At 45.8% G+C, this 22,094-nt stretch overlaps 1 protein-coding gene across 2 annotated transcripts in view; it reads left to right on the top strand.

The window, feature by feature from the left end:
* GOLM2 (golgi membrane protein 2) overlaps positions 1–21,927 on the top strand; it is a 27,927-nt gene extending 6,000 nt beyond the window's left edge. Inside the window, exons 5-10 of one of the 2 annotated variants that reach the window (XM_056865735.1) lie at positions 3,255–3,399; positions 3,634–3,714; positions 5,770–5,868; positions 6,817–6,987; positions 19,651–19,818; positions 21,758–21,927. In XM_056865735.1, the coding sequence (XP_056721713.1) occupies positions 3,255–3,399; positions 3,634–3,714; positions 5,770–5,868; positions 6,817–6,987; positions 19,651–19,818; positions 21,758–21,828 (735 nt within the window). In that variant the 3' untranslated portion in view covers positions 21,829–21,927. The remainder of the gene's footprint in view (positions 1–3,254; positions 3,400–3,633; positions 3,715–5,769; positions 5,869–6,816; positions 6,988–19,650; positions 19,819–21,757) is intronic. The other variant, XM_056865736.1, reaches the window with a different exon arrangement.
* Positions 21,928–22,094: the final 167 nt, after the last annotated feature.

Raw genomic sequence — 22,094 nt, 5'->3', positions numbered from 1 at the left:
GGGAGTATATGTGGTTTTACCAGACTCTCATCAGTCTCCTTCCTTGAACTGTTGAAGGTAATCTTGAATGGGGCTTGAAGACCCCAAGGGTTTAATCTGAGGCCATGGCAACGGAGGCAACTCTAGGCTGTCTGGCCACTAAGACAACCGTAGGGCTGTCCCATGTTCTTGATAGGTCATATGTTCAATCTGGATCTTATTGGTTAGTAATGGGAGAAATTTCTGATGTTACTTTGTCAGGGATCTACAATTACCTTGTGAATGTTAAGACTTTGGCTGCTCATGACAAAGCGGCAAGAATATCTCATAGGGCGTTTATGTGATCCTAAGAGATGGCAGTGAAGACTACTAAGGACTATTATGCAGCCTCCGTTGCATCCGTAAACTCTCGCCCAGCGCAATTATTTAGGTTAATTCGGTCCCTTACATCTCTTTCAAAGGATTTTCAAAATAGTAGAAATTTGGCTGTCAGCTGTGAAGCATTTGTGAGCTTTTTTGCAGATAAAATCTTGCCGCTCCGCCCTGACCTACCCTCCAGTTGCGATACAGTAAGTGAACTGGAGGCCCCTTGACTGTTTTCGGGTCCAGATCATTTTGCACGGCTCTCCCAGGCTGATGTGGACAGGATCCTGTCTGCTGTGAAGCCAACCACTTGCCTCCTTGATCCATGCCCATCCTGGCTGGTTAATCTGTCCCTGACTTCAGGGGTCTTCCTGGGAACGTTGAAGGAGATGGTAGTGAAGCCACTTTTGAAAAAAACAGTGTCAAATTTATCGTTCCTGGGCAAGAGAGCAGCGGCAGAACAGCTCCAGGGATTCTTGGAGGATACATCAGCTCTGGACCCATTTCGATCTGGCTTCCAGCCTGGCCATGGGATGGATGACCTCACGGATGACCTGCATAGACAGTTGGATCAGGGCAAGGCTACTGTTATTTCTCAATCTCTCAGCAGCGTTCAACACGGTCAACTGTGAGTTGTTGACCCACTGCCTTGCCGGCGCTGGATTATGCAGGACAGTCTTGCAGTGGCTGACCTCATTTCTCCAAGGCCGGGACAGAGGGTGGCAATTGGGAGAAGGTTTTGCCACATTACGCCTTGCTATGTGGTGTTCTGTAGTGGGCAATCCTCTCCCCTGTGCTCTTTAACATCTATATGCACCCCGTCGCCCAGCTAGTCAGGAGTTTCAGGCTGTGCTGTCATCAGTGTGCAGATGACAGCCAGCTGTATTTTGATGGATGGCCTGCCGCACACTGTCCCGGAAAATCTGTCCATGTGCTTGGAGGCTGGGGTGAAATGGTTGAAGCAGAGCTGCCTGAAGTTGAACCCATCAAAGACGAAGGCCCTGTGGTTGGGCCACGGTGGTCCGGGTCAGATTCCCACTCCTGATGGGGTTCAGCGGGTACCAGTTCCCTCTGTCAAGAGTCTGGGAGTGACCTTGGATGCCCCCCTTTTGTTGGAGGCCCAGGTCATGCACACAGCCATGGCAGCATTTTTTCACCTTAGTCAGGCTCAGCAGCTGACCCCCTACCTGTCCCATACTGATCTAGCCACAGTGATCCATGCAATGGTCACCTAGACTACTGTAACTTGCAGTATGCAGGGCTGCCCTTGAGACTGATCTGGAAACTCCAGGTGGTCCAGAATGCGGTGGCAAGGGTCCTGGCAGGAGCCCCGCTTAGAGCCCACGTCCAACTGGTGCTCCGCCAGGTGGAGTAAGGAATCAAGTTCAGGGTTTTGGAATTAACTTTAAAGCCCTAAACGGTCTGGGACCATTGCATCTGCAGGACTGCCTCTCCCATTGTATCCTTCAGAGAGCATTACGCTCTGCTAGTATGAATTTATTGGAGATCCCTGGTCCAAAAACCATTCAGCCGTCCTCAACCAGAGCCAGTGACTTTTTGACCCTGGCCCCAGCCTAGTGGAACACTCTGTCAAATGAGACCTGGGCCCTGTGGGATTTAACCCTGTTCCTCAGGGCCTGTAAGACAGAGATGTTCCACCAGGCTTGTGGTTGACGGCAGCAACTGGAATACATGAGGAGCCAACCTCCCTTCCTTTCCTTCTTTTCTTCCCTTGGCCCTTTCCCCAAATTCCTTCTCTGCTGCTTCCTTTCTTTTCCGCCCTCTCCTTTCTCCATGTGATGCTTCCTTGTTCCTATGACCTTCCATCTCCATCCTCCCTCCCCTCTCCCCAGACTGAGAGACATCAATAGTGGGCATTGATGGACGGCCACATTGAAATTCTGTTATGATTGTAAATTGTATTGTATTTGTTTGTGTTTATATGATGTTAGCTGCCCTGAGCCCGACTTGCCAGGGAAGGGCGGGATACAGAGAAAATGTATTATTGTTATTATTATCAGATCTTCTGCAAGTGTGGGGGACCAGATAAGATAAGATGGTTGGCTCCCAGTGGTTGATGAATCCAGATGGATTCCTGATAGGTGACTGCAAATTGAATTGTGCCTGGAAACCTAAATGTTACTTCTTAACTATAAAGCCCTAATGGCTTGGAGCTAGGAGGCTGTTTTAATGGCTTGAAGGGTCACCTTTTATTATCCATTACTTTCCCAGTTAAGATCAGCATTGAACAGCTTGTTCTTTTGTAGTTCTACTTTTTGGAAGTAAGGTGGGTGATGATCAAAGGTGGGACTCTTTCAGTGATGGCACCTTAGCTTTGGAGCACCTTCTCCAATTTTTATTGGACTGGGATTTTCTTAATATTGATGCCTGTGGGGTAACATAGTTTATTGATGAAGTTGTTTTTAACACATGTGATGTAATGCATGTCTTGTCCTGCATGTATTTTGTTCTCTGCTATTTTACTTTGCTGATTTGTTAATATTTTTACTGGTGTTACTGTTGTTGATTGTATTGAAAGTTTTGGCCATATCTTATGGCAAGGTAATGATCTAAATAAGGAGCTGGGTTTGAGAGAAGGGTCAGCAGTTAACTCTGTCTGGGAGTAGACCCTGAATGGCAGTGGCTGTTCCCCCTTGACCTTACACTGCATGGTGCGAAGGTGGACAAATACGAATGAGAGTTGCTTTTATTTGCAGAGTGGTTTCCCATACTCTTGAGGATGGGTTTCTACAAGGCATGATAAGAAAAGGAAAATGTGACAGTTGAATATAAGTTCAGTGGCTTCATTTCTCTTTGCCAGTAATTTTTAGTTTAGAAAAAGCCCGGATATCCTGGAACTCATGTGAAATGTTTACCAGATTTTGAAATGACTGTATGCTTTTCCTTCCAAGGCCCTGCACAGGAGCCAGTCCAGCAGATATGTGGAGGCAGAGCTGAGCAATAATGCTGTGGTATTGAAGACAACTCAAGAGCTGGATGAAAGGAATGCCATGAAGCATGAAGAGCCTTCAGTAAACAATGTCTCAGACGGCAAAGGTCTGTTGTCTGGCATAACTGTGGTACGACATAGATGCAAGTTAATTATGTCTCTGTTAATTTCTTGCCAAAGGAACTCCTCAGTCACAAGGCACACCCAGCAAAGACCTGCAGAGTGTGTGTGTTATTTGGGCTTAGACCAATTCCACCAGGACTAGACCAGCCCCTGTAATGACAGTCAAATCACTTCAACCTTAGATGTAGTAAGGGAGAAATTTCTTTTTGTTTTGATAGAGAAAATTAAACCGGGAGATGATGCAGGCATGCCTGGGATAGAAGAGAACGACCCTGCTAAAGCTGAAGACAGCCTCACTGGTTAGCAATCTTATGTTTATTTCTAAAGCACAAAATCTAATTGATAATTTTCTAAAACTTTACAATATTTTGCTTTGACAATGCTCCACGTTAGTTATGGAATGTGGGCAAAGGGAGTTTATAAGACTGTCACGATTACTTTATTATATTGACTATATACATATTAAAATCAATGTAATATTATTTCTGCATATCCATGTAGTTTGAGTTGCAAGCTTGTTAAAATGTCTGTGCTGTGAGTTCATCTGCGTCCTTGCTAGAGATAATTGTACAGCCTTGTTACAAGTTACTGACATCTTGTATTGAAGCTGCCGAGCCTCAAAGAAAGCCCCTCCTCGGGCTGAGCAGGTGGGCCAGAGTTGCCACTGCTCATTGGGGAAATTAATTAGAAGTCTGTGGAAAGAGCTCAGAGTAGATCTGATGCGGCACAAGAAACTCTCCTTCAGTGGGCTGCTTTGAGTTATATACTTCGTCTCAATTATAGAGGACCTTTAATCTGTCTTGGTCTTATTTGGTGAAATTCACTATATGTAATTAAGACCAATGGGATTACAAGATGTTAACCGATTTACTCTCATGACCTTTTTTTACAGGATTTACCTGCATAGTCTGCATATTTGGCTTTTTGGTTAACATTTTTTTTTTTTGCCATCAAGTCACAGCTGACTTATGGTGACCCTGTAGAGTTTTCAAGACAAGAGATGTTCAGAGGTGTTTTGCCATTTCCTGCCTCCGCGTCACACCCCTGGTATTCCTTGGAGGTCTCCCAACTAAATACTTGCCAGGGTCAGGGCTGAGAGTGTGTGACTGGCCCAAGGTCACCCAGCAAGCTTCCATGGCGCAAGTGGGGATTTAAACCCGAGTTTCCCAGATCCTAGTCCGACACCTTAACGACCACACCACACTGCCTCTCCTTGCTTAATAAAATAGTTAAAATTTATTGAAACTAAGAGTTTCTGCTTGGTTTTCTGGGGGCTTGTCTGGTTCTTAATAAAATATACTGTTCTGCTCAGAGCAGGTACCTCTCTGAGGGTGTCTGCTTAACATAGATCTCTTAGTGGGTAGTTCTGGTACCCCTTTTTCAGGTAGAAACTTCAGCTTCCAAGTAACTGAGCTCAGAGTACCTGTTACAAGACAGCTTCCTTGAAAAGGGCATGGTAAATATGGTTGCTGAATCTTACGTGGTGTGAAATGTGTGCTGTATAAGATATATGGCAGGGGTCCCTAAAGTGGTGCTCTGGCGCCTGCCAAGAGTTTTTTAAAAGGTGGCTGGGGCCAGGAGTGGCTTTTGCCCAGCAAGGCTTCTGATTGGCCACTAGAGATCTGATTGGCTGTGCAGATTCTTTAAAAAGTTGCTACAGCAGCAGCTACCACCACTGCACAAGGATCTTCACTGCATGACTGAAGGTAAGCTGTGTGTAAGAAAAGATTTTTAAACAATCTGTTATTTTGAAAAGGCATCCTGTTAAGCCGAGTTCCTGCCTGAAATGCTGACGAGTTACTATTAAAGTTATGCAGAACCTCACTCCCTGACATTTTGTGGTTGGTTAACTCCAGCTCCCATGGCAACCATTTTGTGCTGCCCACCACCCCATCTCAGAATTCCAAAGGTGCTGCAGGCTCAAAAGCTTAGGGACCCCGATATGCAGTATATGATCGTCAGGGGTGACAGGTTTAGTTTTGTATGTACAGATAGTGGAAGTGCTGTGGATACTTCGCCATCCTGTGTCTCATGTAAGAGCCCTTTACTTGTCTTAAACAAAGAACCTGCTCCTTGTGCACTCTTGCAGATGCTGCAATGGCAACATTTTCAGGATTAGTGCAGCGTCATGGATTCTGACCCCGATGGGAAGGCCTCTGTTTTATGAGGGCATGGTGAAAATGGAAAGAGGTACCACTGGAGCTGTGTATATATGGCAGGCTTGGTTTACTTACAAAAAGCCAGGAGATCAGTTCTCCGTCTCTGTGAACTGTAGTACATATTTGCTTTAGAACCAGTCTGGTTGAGAGTGTGTGTTGGTGAGTGGTTTGTAATAAAAAACTTGTTTTGTTTAGCTTTGAAGAAGCCACTTATTTCAACTTTTCAAAAGGAGAGACAACAGGTCAATGTGAATCTTCCCACAGAACAACCTCATGCTTCTAATCTGGCTCAAGGTAAAAAGCTCATAAATTGGTTAAGTCTTAGAGCAGGAGATAGGATGAAATTACCCAGTGGGGGACATCCTGCAGCAGTTTACTCCCACTTACTCTGAAGCTGCAATAAGCGATCATCCTTCTGAGGCGGGGAGTCCTCAGCCCTCCCCCTCTCCTGCATGCCCCAACTCAGGGCAACGTGGGTGCTCTGGCACAACGGCTAGGCCAATTCAGTCACTGGTCCGGTTCCATCTGCCCCCTTCTCATCCCTAAGGAAGCATGAAAAGAGGAACTGGTAGATGGCTCCACACAGGGGGGCTGCATTGCCCCAAAAAACCAAAACCACCCTGAGAGAGCATGCCAGTAAGAGGATGGACCAAAATGATTCCACAGCTAGCCAGGGAGAGACTCCCCAGGCTCTGTGTGCGGTGGGGTAGACAGAAATAAGAAGGTCTGGGGTGGGGGGCAAGAAACTAGGGGTGGTTTTTTCTGAGGAGTAAAAAAAAAAATCCAGTGGAGAAAATTTGGAATTTTGGAAGGGGAGGGAGTTTAGAGTTTTGGAAGCACTCTCCCCCCCCCCCATTTTGTTTGCCAGCACACCCATAATCTTCTCAGGTAGATGTTGCATTTTTCACGACTTAGGCTGAAATAGTTGTCTGCCTCGTCCAAAAGCTTTCACAAACACCTTATCACAGACTCTTTTCTTTCAGTCATTCTGGTCTCTTACTATTTCCCTCTTTTCTCTAACTTACTTGTTTTACCCTTAACTGAGCCATTCTTTTTACAAGATTGATTGTGAGAGGAGGGTGGCAGTTCTGGCTTGCAAGCCGGTATTGGTAGAACAGAAAATCCAATAGATGATTACCTAGACACAGTGGATGTTCTGCCTGGGTTGAAGATCCTTTCAGCAGGGCCTTCACACGCTAGGGCAGTGGACAGTCTTTTTTGTTGTGCTTTTGTTTGCTGCAGGTGCAAGTGTTAACCATGACAGAAATGCTGAGGCTGTGATACAGCAGATTCCGTCGAACCCTCTTCTACACTTAATGCCTGATCGTGTGGCGGATAGTCAGAAAGCTGATAAAGAAGCGGTAAAACAAGCCCCAAAGGACAGAGTCAGTGACTTCCAGAGGATGAAGCAAAGTAAGTTAGTCTGGATCATCATAACTACATGCATGCTCTGGATTACCTAACTGTAATGTTATATTGTTTGTTAAAATGCCAGATTGTAATAGCACAGTGAAACATGTGGGGAAAGCTTTTGACAGATGTATTGGGTGAGATGGAAAAAAATGGGTTTTCTAGTTGCCTCTCGTAGGTTATCCGGGCTGTGTAACCGTGGTCTTGGTATTTTCTTTCCTGACATTTCGCCAGCAGCTGTGGCCGGCATCTTCAGAGGAGTAACACTGAAGGACAGTGTCTCTCGAGAGACACTCTCCTTCAGTGTTACTCCTCTGAAGATGCCGGCCACAGCTGCTGGCGAAACGTCAGGAAAGAAAATACCAAGACCACAGTTACACAGCCCGGATAACCTACGAGAACCAATGAACTCTGACCGTGAAAACCTTCGACAATATTTCAAGTTGCTGTTCAGATCACCTTAATTTGAAAGACCTTACTTAAAAAAAACAAAAAAAACTTTCCCCATAGCTACTAGTTGCTGCTGTATAGATAAACCTTAGAGAGACCACTAGTTGCTGCTGCATAGAGACACCTTAGAGGGACCACACAGCATGGGGCCTTTGAGCTGTTTGCTGTGGCTTGCAAGGATGTCAGCTTAAAACTGGGGCTCTCACTGCCTTGATGAAGCAATAATGTTGCAGATGTTGCCTGTGGAAGGAGATCTTCACAGGGAGTGTTGTGCATGTGTCTTGTGTGGTAGTACTAAGCTGGGGTTTTAATTTTTATTTATTTATCATATTTGTAGTCCACCCTCCCCAGCAAGCCAGCTCAGGGCGGATATCTGGAAAAACAGCCTTGAGTATCTTTGATACTTGTATCAGAATGAGTGACACAAATGAGTGCAAAAAGCCTGGCTCTCCTTGCAGCCGGAATAGAGGTGGGGGTCATGTGGGGGATAAACTTCCGGATTTAGTAATGATGGTGTATATTTAGCGTAAGTTGTATGCTTAAATGGACTTATTTAGGTTAAATATGTTTTGAATTAACAGACAGATGAAGAATTTATTATGAAATGTGGTCTGAAAATATTAATACATCCAGATTGACTCTTGACTACAGATGCTAAAGATGTAAAGGCCTAGAAAAAACCTGGAAAAATTCAGGGGGAAAATGTTTTCGTTTTTTTTCTGTTAAAATATTTTTTTAAAAGAAAAACTGGAAATTTTGGGGAGTACTGAAAAATGTATGAAATATTTTCTCTTCTAGAATGAGTGAAATACTTTTAAAGACAAAGTGGACATGCTATAGACATACATAGCTCTTAAATCTAAGATGCTTTTCTGTACCTTAAAGGATACTTAAAGGTTGCAGTGCAGAGGAAGGCACTGGCAAACCACCTCTGTTAGTCTCTTGCCATGAAAGCCCCAAAAGGGGTCGCCTAAGTAAGGCAGTTTCTGTGTCAGTGCAGTGAGGAGGGCCATGTTAATTTGGCATTCTTCACATAAAGCTTGTGAAAGATATCTGTTCTAGTTGGTGTATTGTTGTGCAACGGAAAACTATTTTAATAATATATTGTTTAATCTGTAATGGTTTTATTCCCCCCAGGAGCTCAGGGTGTCATATATAGTTCTTCTCCTGTGATCCTGTGAGGTGTGTGAGGCTGAGAGAGTGTGGCTAGCTGAAGATCCCCTAGTAAGCTTCATGGTTGAGTCAGGATGCTTAGAAAAGTGTTGTTCCAAAGAATACTTGCTGACTTCTAAAAAATAGACACTAACATGTTTCAGTAGTGAGGCTGCACAAGTAATTGCAACGTTTTCTTCTTAATTTATATGAGATGTTACCTTTTGAAAGCTTCCTAATATGCTCTTTTACCACAATGTTCTGATAACTGCCATCTGTGATTTTGATAACTTATTTTGGTGTTATAAACCTGTAAGCAGAAGCGATCTTATTATTCAAGCTGATTAAGCTAAGCTCTTGGGACTTATTTTTTAGTGCTTTAACAATTTTTATAACTTCTATAAGAACAAAGAACCAATGAAAACCATTTTGTAATACGCTTTCTGTTCATGTTGGGAATATTTGAGTATTGTGTTGCTCGCTTTAAATACCTTTTGGAAATAAAAATTGACTGGAGTGTGCTCTTAGGACAGTGATGGCGAACCTTTTAGAGACCGAGTGCCCAAACTGCAACCGAAAACCCACTTATTTATCGCCGAGTGTCAATGCGGCAATTTAACCTGAATACCACCCCCAGAGGGGGCCCAGAGGGAGAGGCTAGGGTTGCCAAGTTCCTCTTCGCCATGAGTGGGAGGTTTTTGGGGTGGCGCCTGAGGAGGACGGGTTTGGGGAGGAACTTCAGTGCCATAGAGTCCAATTGCCAAAGTGGCCATTTTCTCCAGGGGAACTGATGTCTATTGGCTGGAGATCACTTGTAATAGCAGGAGATCTCCAGCTAGTACCTGGAGATTGGCAACTAGTTCCTTAGTGTTTTCTCTCTACATATCAAGACAAATGGAAAGGTGTTTGGAGGATGGCTTGTGGGCACTTCAAAGGTGGAATAGGACTGCAAGCCCCTCCGCCCGCACAGACCCAGAAGGCGCCGGAGAAGCCGCTGGAGGGAAAGAAAGAAGGAAGGAAGGAAGGAAAAAAGGGAAGGGAGGGAGGGAGAGAAAGAAAGAAAAAGAGAGAGAAAGGGAGAAAGAAATGGAGCGAGGGAGAGAAAGAAAGAAAAAGAGAGAGAAAGGGAGAAAGAAATGGAGTGAGGGAGAGAAAGAAAAGTAGGCAAAGAAAAGGACAGAGGGAGACAGAGAAAGAAAGAGGCCATTTATGCATGGGAGGTTTTGCCTTGGATTTGCCACTCTCCAGATGCACATTTTCCCCATCCGGATTCTCAAAACTCTGCATGGGGACTTACTGATGAGTTTTGAGAATTTGGATGGGGAAAATGTGCATCTACCGAGCAGGGCGCTGGGAGACCCTTCCCTTCCCGCGGAGGCTCGGCGTCCTGCCCCGCTGACAGCTGCCCCTCCTAGCCTGGCCCGCCGCCAGCGAGGGAGGGGAAGGAGGCACCCCAGAGCCTCCGCCTGACTTCCCGCCCAGTGGCTCGCCAGCCACCAGCCCTGCCACCGTGCCCTTCGCCTGTGCACGGGGCTGGGCCCCCCTGGCCACCTTCCACATGCCCGGGTTGAGCAGCAGCAGGAGGAGGATCCCCCGCCCAGCTGGGCCTCGCCGCCACCGCCTCCACCCACCCCTTTCAGAGTGGAGCTCCGGTGGAAAGGAAACCAAACATTTATATAATACTTTTTCTTTCATCATGGAACTCAGTTTGGTTTCTGTCTGGCGCAGAAGGAAGGAAGGAGGGAGGGAGCCCAGCCTAGCTCACTGCCCCTCTCTGCCTGCCTGCCTTGCCCAGGCCCCTAAGCCCCCCGCCCGGAGGGGATCTCCCACCTGGCCGGCCTGACCCAAGGGGGGATGCGGCGAGAGGCGAGCAAAGTGGGGCAGAGGGCGCCTCCTTCGTGCCCACCAGCCAGCCACGCCCCTCTGCCCACACAGGCCCAGAGGGCACCAGAGAAGCCGCTGGCCATGCCGAGTGTGGGCGCCCGGCTTCTGTTCCCCGCTCTCCCACCCGCCTGGCCTACCGCGCACGCTCCCTCCAGCGGCGGCAATGGCGGCGGCTTCTGTGGGAGAGTCCGGGGGCCACCGCCAGTGATGTCGGAGGTTCCCCACCCCTGGGCTACAGCCTCCCCCATCCGGGGAGGGGTAGAGCCAGAAAGGCCAGCGGCTTGGAGGAACCACGCGTGCCAGCAGAGAGGGCTACGCGTGCCGGAAGTGGCACTCGTGCCATAAGTTCGCCAACACGGTCTTAGGAGGTGGATTATTTTCATGTTAAGAGAGCTGTAGTTAAGTTTCATAAGTGCCTTTCCATAGGCTTAGGCAAAGCAGGTCTGGCAGCAAAGTTAGGCATACTTGGGCGCCTGCCAAAGTTTGGCAGAAGGCCCTCTGCTAGCTAAAGACATTTGGCCCATTCACTCCCTCCTGGAAATAGGAGGCTGCCCCAGAAGCTCTTGCAAATCTCCCATTTCCTGGTTGTAGGGGGCCTGGGGAGATAAGCAGGACTCCCCTGCACCTCCCCTCCCCAAGAAATGGGGTGTCACCCCACAGGCCCATGTGAGGATATTCAGTTTCTGGTTGTGAGAGGTGCTTAAGGGAAACATGGGCACAGGACCCTTTTTGTGCTGTTGATGCTGATGTGGAAGGGCCACCCCGCTCACCTTCCTTTTAAGGTCATCAAGTGGGCAGAGGAAAGTGTCCCGTCCTTTTAATAGAGGTTTAGTGAGTGGAAATGGGCAGTTGAAGCTTTCCATGGTCTGAAGCTAAATATCATCACCCGACAGTTGCTAATGGACATTGAAGGAACAGCTAGATGGGCTAGTTTAAAAGTTAGCAGTCCTACTTCCAGTAGAAAAGGGTGTGTGTAAGTGGTGGACTAGGATCTGGGAAATCTGGGTTCAAATCTCCATTCCACCTCGAAGCTTGCTGGCTGACCTTGGGCTGTTCTTTCTATGTTTGCCTGACCCACCTGTAGTGAGAACAGAATGGGGAAGGGAGAATCAGGTACACTGTCCCAAGTTCCTTGGAGGAAGGTGGAATAAAAATAGATACTGTTCCAGAGGAGGTCCCAAAGAGGGTGCTGGAGGGGCCAGAACAGTGTGTTCATGTTCTGTCTGGCTTGCTTTAGCCCTGCTGGCACTGATGCCTGGGGGACATGTGACAGAAGGCGGGTGGAGTAGAGGAGGGTAAGGCATTGGTGGTTAGCTTAGTGAAGGAGCCCGGGGCCCCCCGGAATCTGGAACCAACTTTGAGTTTAGGTTGCCTGAACATGCGAAGTTTGCAGTCCTTGGGCTAGTTTAGCAATCCTACTTCCAGTAGAAAAGGGTGTGTGTGGTATATTGGAAGTGTCAAAAAAAGAAAAGTTAATTTGGGCAGTACTTTCATCTTGATAACAGTGATCAGGCCTAGTAGCGATAGTTGAAGTCTGTTCCATTTTTCCAAGTCTTTTTCTATTCTGTTCCACATTGCTTTGTAGTTCAATTCATATAACCTTTCACCTTCTGTCGGAATTGAGATACCAAGATATTTAACACTTATTTTGGCTGGGGAACATTGCAATATTTCCGTCAGTTCTTGTTTTTTCCCATGTGAGATGTTGTAAAAAGTCATCTTAATTTTCTGTTTATTGAGTTTGTATCCAGAAAAGTAACTGAGTTGGTCAATCTGAGATTTGATTGCCTGAATGAGCTTGTCGTTCCTTGAGAAATCAATACGACGTCATCTGCATAGCTCATAATCTTGTACTCTTGGTCTTCAAATCTTAATCCTTTAATAGTGGGGTCCTGCCTTATTTTATTCACCAAAACTTCCATAGCTAAGTTGAACAGCAACGGTGACAGAGGGCATTCTTGTCTTGTTCCTGTCATTAATGATGGGATGAACTAATTTGAGTTATGAGCTGTATGTGACCAGCAGTGGTGTTCTGTTGTTGTTTTGTGTGGGCCCATGTTGTAGCATGTTATCCCTGTGGGTATTATTCTGGCTTTGTTGGTCTTTCTCCTTGCTGCATCAGGTGGGTGTTTGCTGTAGGTCCCTCAGGTGAGAATCTCTGGAACAGATGTGGCTATAGCATACAGCTTGGGTGTAGATAATGGATTGTTTGGTGTGTTTAGGGTGGTAACTGAAGGCATTTTTGGTGATCTCCAAATGTTGGTCTTTAAGGTGCTACTAGACTCAGAATTTTGTTGTGCTTGATGTTTCTAAGTATCTAAAACAGCTGGGGTTTCTCACTGTATAAATGGATATCGGTGTTCTATAAGCCATCGCTGTGTATGTGAAAATGTAATATGTGGGACTGTTGGTTCATAATAGTGTTTCAGAAAAGACTGGCTACCCAAGCTGCATGCTAAGATTGCCATTACACTCTAGAACACCCATGTGCCTAATGTCTGTTGCCTGACCGAGATTATGTTAAACTGTTCCTGGAATCTTCAGCTTTCAGGGAGCAGTCCTGCTCAGAAGTCCTATTTTATTCAGTGGGGCATTCTCCTAGGAAAGTGGTTTTAGGATTGCAATCTACAGCATGCAAGTATCACCTCAGAGAGTTCCCCCATGTGGCTCAAGGTTTATAGAAGAATTCCTGTGATGGTAGAAGAATTCATAGAATCATAGAGTTGGAAGGGACCACCTGGGTCATCTAGTCCAACCCCATGCACAATGCAGGAAATTCACAACTACCCCCCCCCCAGACTAGACTAACAAAACAGGCTCTGGAATCAGAGAAGACCTGTAGGGGGCTACCAGATGTCCATTATTTTAGTTACGTGCACACTTATAGGCAAGTACGAGATTTCTTTTGGAGTATCCACTTATGGACACTTCTGACCATTGGTACAGCCTGACATATCAACTGCTAGAGCCTTTTAAAACTCATGAAGAGTTCCCCAGGGGGGAAAATCTGGGCTTTATGGATCAGGGTGGTTTCCAAAGCGAATAGCTACTAAACTTTAGCTTTTACACAGGCACTGAAACAAGCTTTATAAATTTCCTTTTATGCAGCTCAAAATTATTTGCAACATAAATTCTTGACTGTAGTTCTTCAGACACAACCGGAGGAAAGTTGCAGAAATCATTATGAAAATCTTTATTCAACAGTTCTGTACATTTCATGTGGCAAGATTTCCTAGAAAGATCTTTACATAAAACTTACTGTCAAATAACCACTACAGCTTTCATTCTTGTGTATGTGTGTGAGGGAGAGAGGGAGGAACCAGCAGCCATCCCCTTGGTGGTTTAGTTGTAAGCATCCAATTTACAAAGCCTTTTCTAGAATCTTTGAAGATTCTGCAAGTTTTTGTCTTCTGGAAGTATCATCAATCTCTTTTTGCAAATGGCAGGACACTGTGCTTGCTGCAGATTCTTCCCCCAGGCTGACTCTTTCTGGCTGCACCTAGCACAACACTGAAGATTGATCTTGGTCATGTGTGTTACCTATGCATCCTGCTATTCAGTTTATTCTCCCAGTGCACAACTGCTCTGCTCTTCACAGTGTTAAGTGATGAAAGAGTGCGTTTACAGCTAAGAATTTCCAAGTGGAGCAATTTCCAAGTGGAGAATTGTTTTAAGAAGTGCAGTTAGATATAAGTCAAGTAGCCCTTTAGAGACCAACAAGATTTCCAGGGTATAAGCCTTTGGGAGTCAAAGCTCCATTCATCAGACACAATTAGAAATGGAGATTCATCATCATGGCTTCTGTGCAGCCCCACATGGGAACTGCACATGCACAGGCCAGCCATGGAGAACAGATTGAAAAGCTTCTCAAAGGATCATCTCCGAATGGAGCGCTCCCCCTCCTTTCACATGTGTCCAAGCCCCAACTGCTTTTCCCACCCAAAAGGACAAATGACAGAGGGGCAGGGGAGCTCTCTTCCCTCCGTTCTCTTTCTGCCACCGCTAAGGGAGGACGTATTTGTAACTTCAAGCATTCCATTTTTCTTCGGTCACCTTTCTGAGGTGATTTATCTTCTGATTCACTCGTGGATCTTGCTTTGATTTCTTCACTAGGGTATTGTTCTAAATGTGCCAGTCTTGCAGAATGAAGTCATCATCTAATGATGAGCATGCCGATTGCCTGCTTTGGTTTGGCGAGGGGCATGTGATGGCTTCATGCCATGCCTGTGTCCTGTTCACCAATAAAGCCAGGCAAGAGAGGACCTCGAGGTTAAAAACCGCATTGTATGAAAAATTTCTGTGGCCCGATCAAGCTGAAACTCAGCCCAGGAGACCTAGGTCACTCTCAGTATCTTCTGCACCCCCATTAAAACAGTCTCAGAAACAGGCTTTGGGTGGTCAATGGGCCTCCTTGGAGCCCCCTGTAAAGAAAGCCAAAAAGAAGAGTAAGCACACCAACCCAGCAGCAAAGTCCTCTTTGAAGGACAAGTCTGCTGTCTCCAAACTGACTGTGGCCCCTTGTGACGGATCAGAGTTATCTGCTGTGAGCGGGCGCCCTGACCGCTCACCGTCAAGGTCCCCACGGTGCCTACGCTCATTGTCCATTATGCTTACCTTTCCATTGCCATTGACTAGGGACAGTCAATCGAGGTCTCCTCCACGCCATTCGCCATCATCTCGTTGCTGTTCCCGATCTCCATGACACAAATTGCCTTCTCCAAGACACCGTTGCCCATCTTGGCGCCATTCGACTTCTCCCTGGCAACATTCACCATTGCCTCGACGCCAGAGATTACCTGGATCTGGGCGTGAGAGGTCTGATCATAGGAGCCGCTCCAGTTCTCCTCCTCAGCGGAGCCATAGTTCCACATCTTGGAACTGAGGCAGCTGCTCTGAGCCTGGTCGTTGGCTGGGGAGGGTGGAGTATACATTGAATAAAATAATAACAATTCACCATTATGTGGGAGGCCATGCACGCCATCACCCTTGGTGTCAGACATGTATTTTTCATCCTCCGAGGACGACGACGTAGAGATTCTAAATGTTCCTTCAGACATGGAAACTTGTTCCATGCAGGATCATTGACACTCTGCTGGACATTCTTGGTACCCTCACTTGGCACTTTTACCCCAATATTGCCCTCTACCTTTCCATTCACCATGTAGCTATTATGATTGCCACTGTCTGGTCATCTGGCAAAATCTTCTTTGTCCATCAAGAGGAAGGCTACAGACTTACCTGTTCTCATGACTTTGAGTAAGAGGCAAGTGCAGTCACACCACAAGTTGCTGTCTGATTGGGAGGAAGATCACAACTGATTCGGAAATGGGGTCGGATGACACATCTTTGCTATCCCTGGATGATGTGGTGGGTGACCCCACCTGAGTCTCACTAATCCAGGACTTGAGGCTGTACACTGAACAGCTTATTAGGATGGCCAAGGCTCTTGGATTGGAGTCAGTGGCATTGGATCGGGTGTGTGTGTATAGCTCAGGACCGAGGCCCGTCCAACTTCCCATGATTAAGGGGATTCGGTACATAGCCGCTGCCAGCTGGTTGAAGCTGACCCTGTGCCCACGCTTCCACAAAAAAGTGAAAGAGGAGGGTTTGGAGTTCCTCTGTCATCACCCCCAGGCTAATTCTCTGGTCACAGAGGTTCTTGCAGCCTTTTATAGATCAGGCACCCATTCAGCACCACTGGATAAAGAGGGTCACAAGCTGGATAGTCTAGGGAGGAAGTTTTATTTTTCAGGGGTGCTTAGCCTCAGAATAGTTAACTTCAGTGCCCTCATGGGCAGATATCAGATTATGCTTTGGGATAAGTTGTCTGAAGCTCTAGATGCCCTGCTAAAAGATAAACGTACCCTTGTTAAGGTCCTTCAGACCAAGGGTCAATGATTGGGCAAGCACCAGCTGAGCACAGCATACCATATGGCGGATGCTACTGGTAGGGCAGTCACCTCTAGCATTGTTCTCCGGTGCCATTCATGGCTATGGTACTCCACTATGACACCTTATGTTAAAGCTAGGATGGAGGGTCTACCCTTCAGTGAAAAAGCACTGTTCAATGAACAGACTGATGAAATCCTACACAACCTTAGGAAACACAGGTTGACAGCTAAGTCACTAGGCATTACCTAGCAATCCTGTGCCCCACCTTACAAGCCCCCGTCCTTCTCCAGGCAGGGTCAGACTATTCCAGGAGGTCCTATAGATATCAACCTTCCCATTACCAGCACCAATTTAGGCCTTCTTTCCGCTCCCAAAAGGGAGACCAGTAGTTCCCTCTCAAACAAAAGGGGAGGAAGGGTGGAGGTTCCCCTTCTGACCATTCCTCAACAAAAAAGTCTTCTGCGTGACCAGGGTCAGTTAATCAAACCCATGTTTCTGAATCACTTGTGTTCCTTTGTGTTTCTGAATCACTTGTGTTCCTTTGTGTTTGAATGAAGTTTTGTTACATCTGACTCTTAGGTCTTGAGTATTAAAAAATGGTTATTTAGAGTTTTCCACAGTGCCCACTTGTGTTCATCCTGTTATTAACCCACAGTCTGATCCCCCCCCCAAACTACTCAGTGAGGTTCTACCCTTCTGGGCAAGGGGGCTGTTCGGAAGATCCCACCCGAATGTAACCCATCAGGCTTTTATTCACGCTGTTTCCTGGTGGACAAAAAGGGTGGAGGGAAGCATCCCATTCTAGACCGTAGAGCTTTACATAAACACATGAATGTGCAAATATTCAGGATGCTTTCACTCCCTGAGGTACAACCCCTGTTATCAGGTGACATTTGGTTCGCTATCTTAGACCTCAGGGACGCATACTTTCACGTGTCAATACACAATTGATGCAGAAAGTTCCTTGTACGGGTTCAATGTGCTGCCCTTTGGTTTGGCTCTGGCACCAAGGATATTCACCAAGGTGGGTGGCAGAGGTCATTGGCTACTTAGCCACAAGGGGATTTCTATATTTTCTTACCTCAACGATTGGCTTTTGGTGGGGACTTCCCAGGAACACCTTTCAAATTCAGTAGCTCTGGTCACTACTACACTGTCGAGGTTGGGCTTTGTGATTAAGTTTGATAAATCAAGGGTGACCTCATCTAGACGCATAGAGTCAGCAATATTTTGTCCGACGGGGTGGACATCATGCTGATTACCCCGTTTTGGGCAAGGAGATTGTGGTTCTCGACCCTGTAGAATCTGGCTCAAGGGAGGTTCATCCCCCCTTTCCATGATACCCAACCTGATTTCAATTTTGTAGCTGAGGCTCACGTCATGGAGAATTCAGCTATAGGCATGTGGTCTGAAAGAGTGGCTGACATACTGCTAGCATCCCATAAGTCAGCCACTAGGAAATCTTACAACTCTTAAGTGGTTTAAGTTTTCCCTTTCGGCAAAGGATAAGGCGGTTCAACCAGAACAATGTTCTTTACCCTTGTTATTTCAGTACCTGTTGTCACATAAAGATGTGGGTTTATCCAGTTCCTCTGTTAAGGTTCATTTGGTAGCAATCTCTGCATTTCACAACGGTATTGACAATGGTTCTTTGTTTTCCAATAAACTTTGCATGACATTTTTAAAAGGCCATAACTATATGTTTCCTCTGGTTAGCGCCCCCCCCCCATTGCTCAATGGAGTCTCTCTGGTTTTGATCCAATTTATGTGTAAGCCCTTCGAGCCTATGGCATCCTGTGATTTGGCGCTATTGTCCTACAAGACCACATTTCTGGTGGCCATTACATCGGCCTGCAGAGTGAGTGATCTTAGGGCGCTCAGGCATGATCCCCTTTTGCTAAATTTCACACTAAAAGAGTGGCCTTACATCCAAGCATTGAATTTTTGCCCAACATGGTTTCAAAGTTCCACCTCTCTCAGGACATTGTGCTACCGACATTTTTATTGACCCTCAGACCCTTTCAGAAAGGAGACTTCATACACTAGATGTGCATAGAGCTTTACTATTTTATTTGGACTGTACAAGAGAGTTCAGGTTAGATAACAACCTCTTTGTCTGCTTCCAGCGTCCTAAGAAGGGTAAGACAGTCTCAACTCAGATTCTTATCTTGATGGGTGTCCTCTGCCATTAGATTGGCTTATGACTTTGCCGGCATTGAGTGTGCTTTGGCAGTAAATGCAGATTCCACCAGAGCGCAGGCGTCTTCAGCTGCCCTCCTTTGCAACTTGAACATTCAAGACATTTGCAAGGCTGCTACATGGTCTGCTCCCTCAGTCTTAATCCGTCATTGTGCGATGGATGTGGACGCCAGGGCTGAAGAATCTGTGGGGAGGGTAGTACTTAATTCACTGTTTCGTTAGACAGCCAGTACACCCTCCTCCACAGAAGGTCAGCTTGCTACTCTCCCAAGCGGGACTGCACAAAAGCCACAATGATGAAAACAGGGTTGCACTTACCTGTGTTGTTCATCGAGTGGTCTTCTGTGCAGGCACACATTCCCTCGCTCCTTCCCCGCTGTAAGCTGTCACTTCAGCACGGTGGCACCTCTGCGATGGCAAAGGGAGAACTGAAGAAAGAGTGCTCCCCGCCCCTCCATCATGTGCCCTTTTGGGCGGGAAAAGCTGTTGGGGCTTGGATGCATGCTCTGTTTGGACCTGATCCTTCAAGACGATTTTCAATCTGTTCTCCGCGGCTGGCCTGTGCACACACAGATCCCATGTGTGTCCGCACAGAAGACCACTCTATGAACAACAGTTACAGGTAAGTGCAACACTGTTTTCTTACTCATGTCTGATGAAAGGAACTTTGACTCTTGAAAGCTTACTGGTCCTGAAAATTGTGTTGGTCTCTTAAGGTTCATTCTACTGGGCTTGAATCTAACTGTTCTACTACAGACCAATGCAGCTGAAACTGTATTAAGAAGTTCTGTGTTAATTATAATCATCGAATCTCACTAAAAGATCTGGAATCTCAATAAAAGTTAATCAGCAGAAGTCCAGGTGTGCTTGGATAGTCCGAAAATTAAGTCTGGGTTGGCTGCTTGCCTCTGTTTGCAGAGAGCACATTTGAGTCCTTTTAACAATTCCTAAAATGTCAACAGTTACTTGAAATGGAGGAATTCTCTTGCCTTCAGATGTCTCCTTCCTTAACTTCCCTCCTTCCTGCCTGCCTCCCCCCTCTCCCCTTCCTCCTTGCTTCTGACTATAAATCCTTTGCCTACTTCACAGGCCGGTTCTTTGATGAGAATGAGTCCCCTGTGGATCCGCAGCATGGCTCTAAACTTGCGGATTATAATGGGGATGATGGGAACGTGGGTGAGTATGAGGCAGACAAGCAGGCTGAGCTGGCTTACAATGAGGAAGAGGATGGTGATGGTGGTGAAGAAGACGTCCAAGGTGAGCTTGGGCATCCCTCACTGGAGAGCCGCACTGAACTTGTGGCAGGATCAGCTGTTGGGAAGGGGCTCTGCTGTGATTGGGCAGCTTGTGAGTTTGGCTGCACTAACTATTTTTAGGCAGCTGTTCTGCATGTGGGATAGCTTAGGCATTTGAAGCAACCTCTGTCTGAAAGTGTTGTTGGCTGTCCAGCAGTCTTGAATTCTTAATGCTGAAGGTGACTTGCATGTGATGGCATTGGCTAGGATAAGCCCATCAATCTCTTAGGTGTCTGGTCACTTCCTCTTTTCTTGTTGCTAAGAACTAACGTGGCTGCTTTTAATGAATTCGTCATTGTGTGGGGGAGTACTTACGTGCACCAGTTTCAGCATGTTGCAACCCCCCCCAAATATTGGCAGCTCCTTCTTTTTCCCAACTGTCTTGAGTTTTAATGCCTAGGTTCCTCTCTAATATGTAGATTAATTGGGCCTCTCTTGTACCAGAAATGTTGCTTCCAACATCCACATCTGTGTGCAGAGTCCTTTCTTTCATCTTGCATGCGCCTCCGTGCACTGGTTTTCACAGGATCTGCTTCTGGTGATTCATGCATGTGGTATTGAATTGTATCCAAACTGCATTCTCCACTGTTTGGAACCAAGTAGCAAATGTCCTTTTTACTGCAGGAAGAGGCAGGAAATAACTTCTAATGTTCTGCTTTCTGAAACAAAACTGGAACCCATATTAATGTCCCTGTCCTGAAGAGCCCGTGTATGGTTCCCACTGATTTAGAAGGTCCTGGCTCAGGAGAGCTTCCTTGTAGATTCTTTCCTTAACTTCCATTTATGAGCACACAATTTCTAGAAATACTCTCATGAAATTGCTATGAAATTCATTTGTATTTGTTACTTTCAAAAGCCACCGTTTTAATTGAGGTGTTCCAGTCTTCTAGTTTGCTTATTCTCCTCCCTAAGCTGAAAGTGAGTGACAGAACTTAAGTGTGAAACTTAAGAGGTGGAATGCATGGTTAATAGAATTTTGGGAACTCTTTGAGTTGCTGGCATCTTTCAGATGATAAGACTACCATTTTTGGTCCCTGCCTAAATAACCATTGGCAGGCATGGCAGGCATCCCGTGACAGAACTAGTGTCCTATTCAGCTACGTACACTCTGATTCACATAGCACTGTAAAACATAATCATCCGTAAGATAAATCTGTTGTAAAGCAGTCTAAATGTATTCCTAACAGAACCCTGATGAATACTCAGTTTTTAATTAAAAATTTAGTGGTGCTCTTCAGAACACTGAGCATTTTGTGTGAACTGTTAATTATACAGTTTGTTATACCTGTTGTGCATGCTGCACACGGTGTTTTTTTCATGGAAGGTTACGTGCACATCTGAGAAATGCTGTCTCTTGTTATGCTTCTGGTTAAACATATGGCTTTTTGAATGCCCGTGAAAAAAAGTTTTCACTTGTGTGTGTCTGCAGAATGCCTAAAGTAAAACCCCTGTTCTCCTACTTTGAGAGAATTCTGGTTGGCTAGCGTTTACCAGTATAGAAACAGCATAACAAAATAACTCTTCTCACAAGGCAAAGAGAGAAAAGTTGGTTTTGCTTGCAAGCTCTTATAAATTTAAAAGTGGAACAGCTCTGAATTTAGTTTACATAACGATACTGGCAATTGAGAAATTCTCTGGTAAGAAGTAAAGGTGCACTGTTCCAAGCAGGAAAATGGCTAGAATCCCTCGCTCTTGAAAAAGACCTTCAGTGACGTTTTCCTTTGCCAACAAATATACACACCATATCAGGATCCTTGATATACACCTTTCCTATCCTTTGAATAGGGTTGGGAGTACTGTGAATTTGGGGGGGGTGTCTCTATGAGCATGTACTTCTCATGGAGCAGTGTGGGGGTTCCTGCAGACTTGACTTAGTTTTGGCTTTCCTCCTTCCACTGCAGATGATGAAGAGAGAGAACTTCAGATGGATCTTGCAGACTATGGAAAGCAGCGCTTCAATGATGTCCTTTAAATCTCTAAATGAACTTCATGCTGAGGAATCCTGCAATAGAAAGAAATTGAATTAATTCTTCCTAGTATTTACTGTGAAAGACACTGAAAATAGTGGCAGCAAGCTACGTAAAAAAACATAACGTGATGGAAGGAAACGGTAGAATTCTGTATATGTGTGTATAGTTGTATTTTTTTGCAAATTGTATTACTAGAAATGGTTTCTTCTACAGCGAGACAATTAAAACTCCAGTACTGTAGAAAATCAAGTGCACCTTAAGCCAATTG

The sequence above is a fragment of the Euleptes europaea genome, chromosome 20 (genome assembly GCF_029931775.1).
Source record: "Euleptes europaea isolate rEulEur1 chromosome 20, rEulEur1.hap1, whole genome shotgun sequence".
Classification (NCBI taxonomy): domain Eukaryota; kingdom Metazoa; phylum Chordata; class Lepidosauria; order Squamata; family Sphaerodactylidae; genus Euleptes; species Euleptes europaea.
Note: the sequence above shows the minus strand (reverse complement) of the source record. Positions and strands in the feature narration are given on the sequence as shown.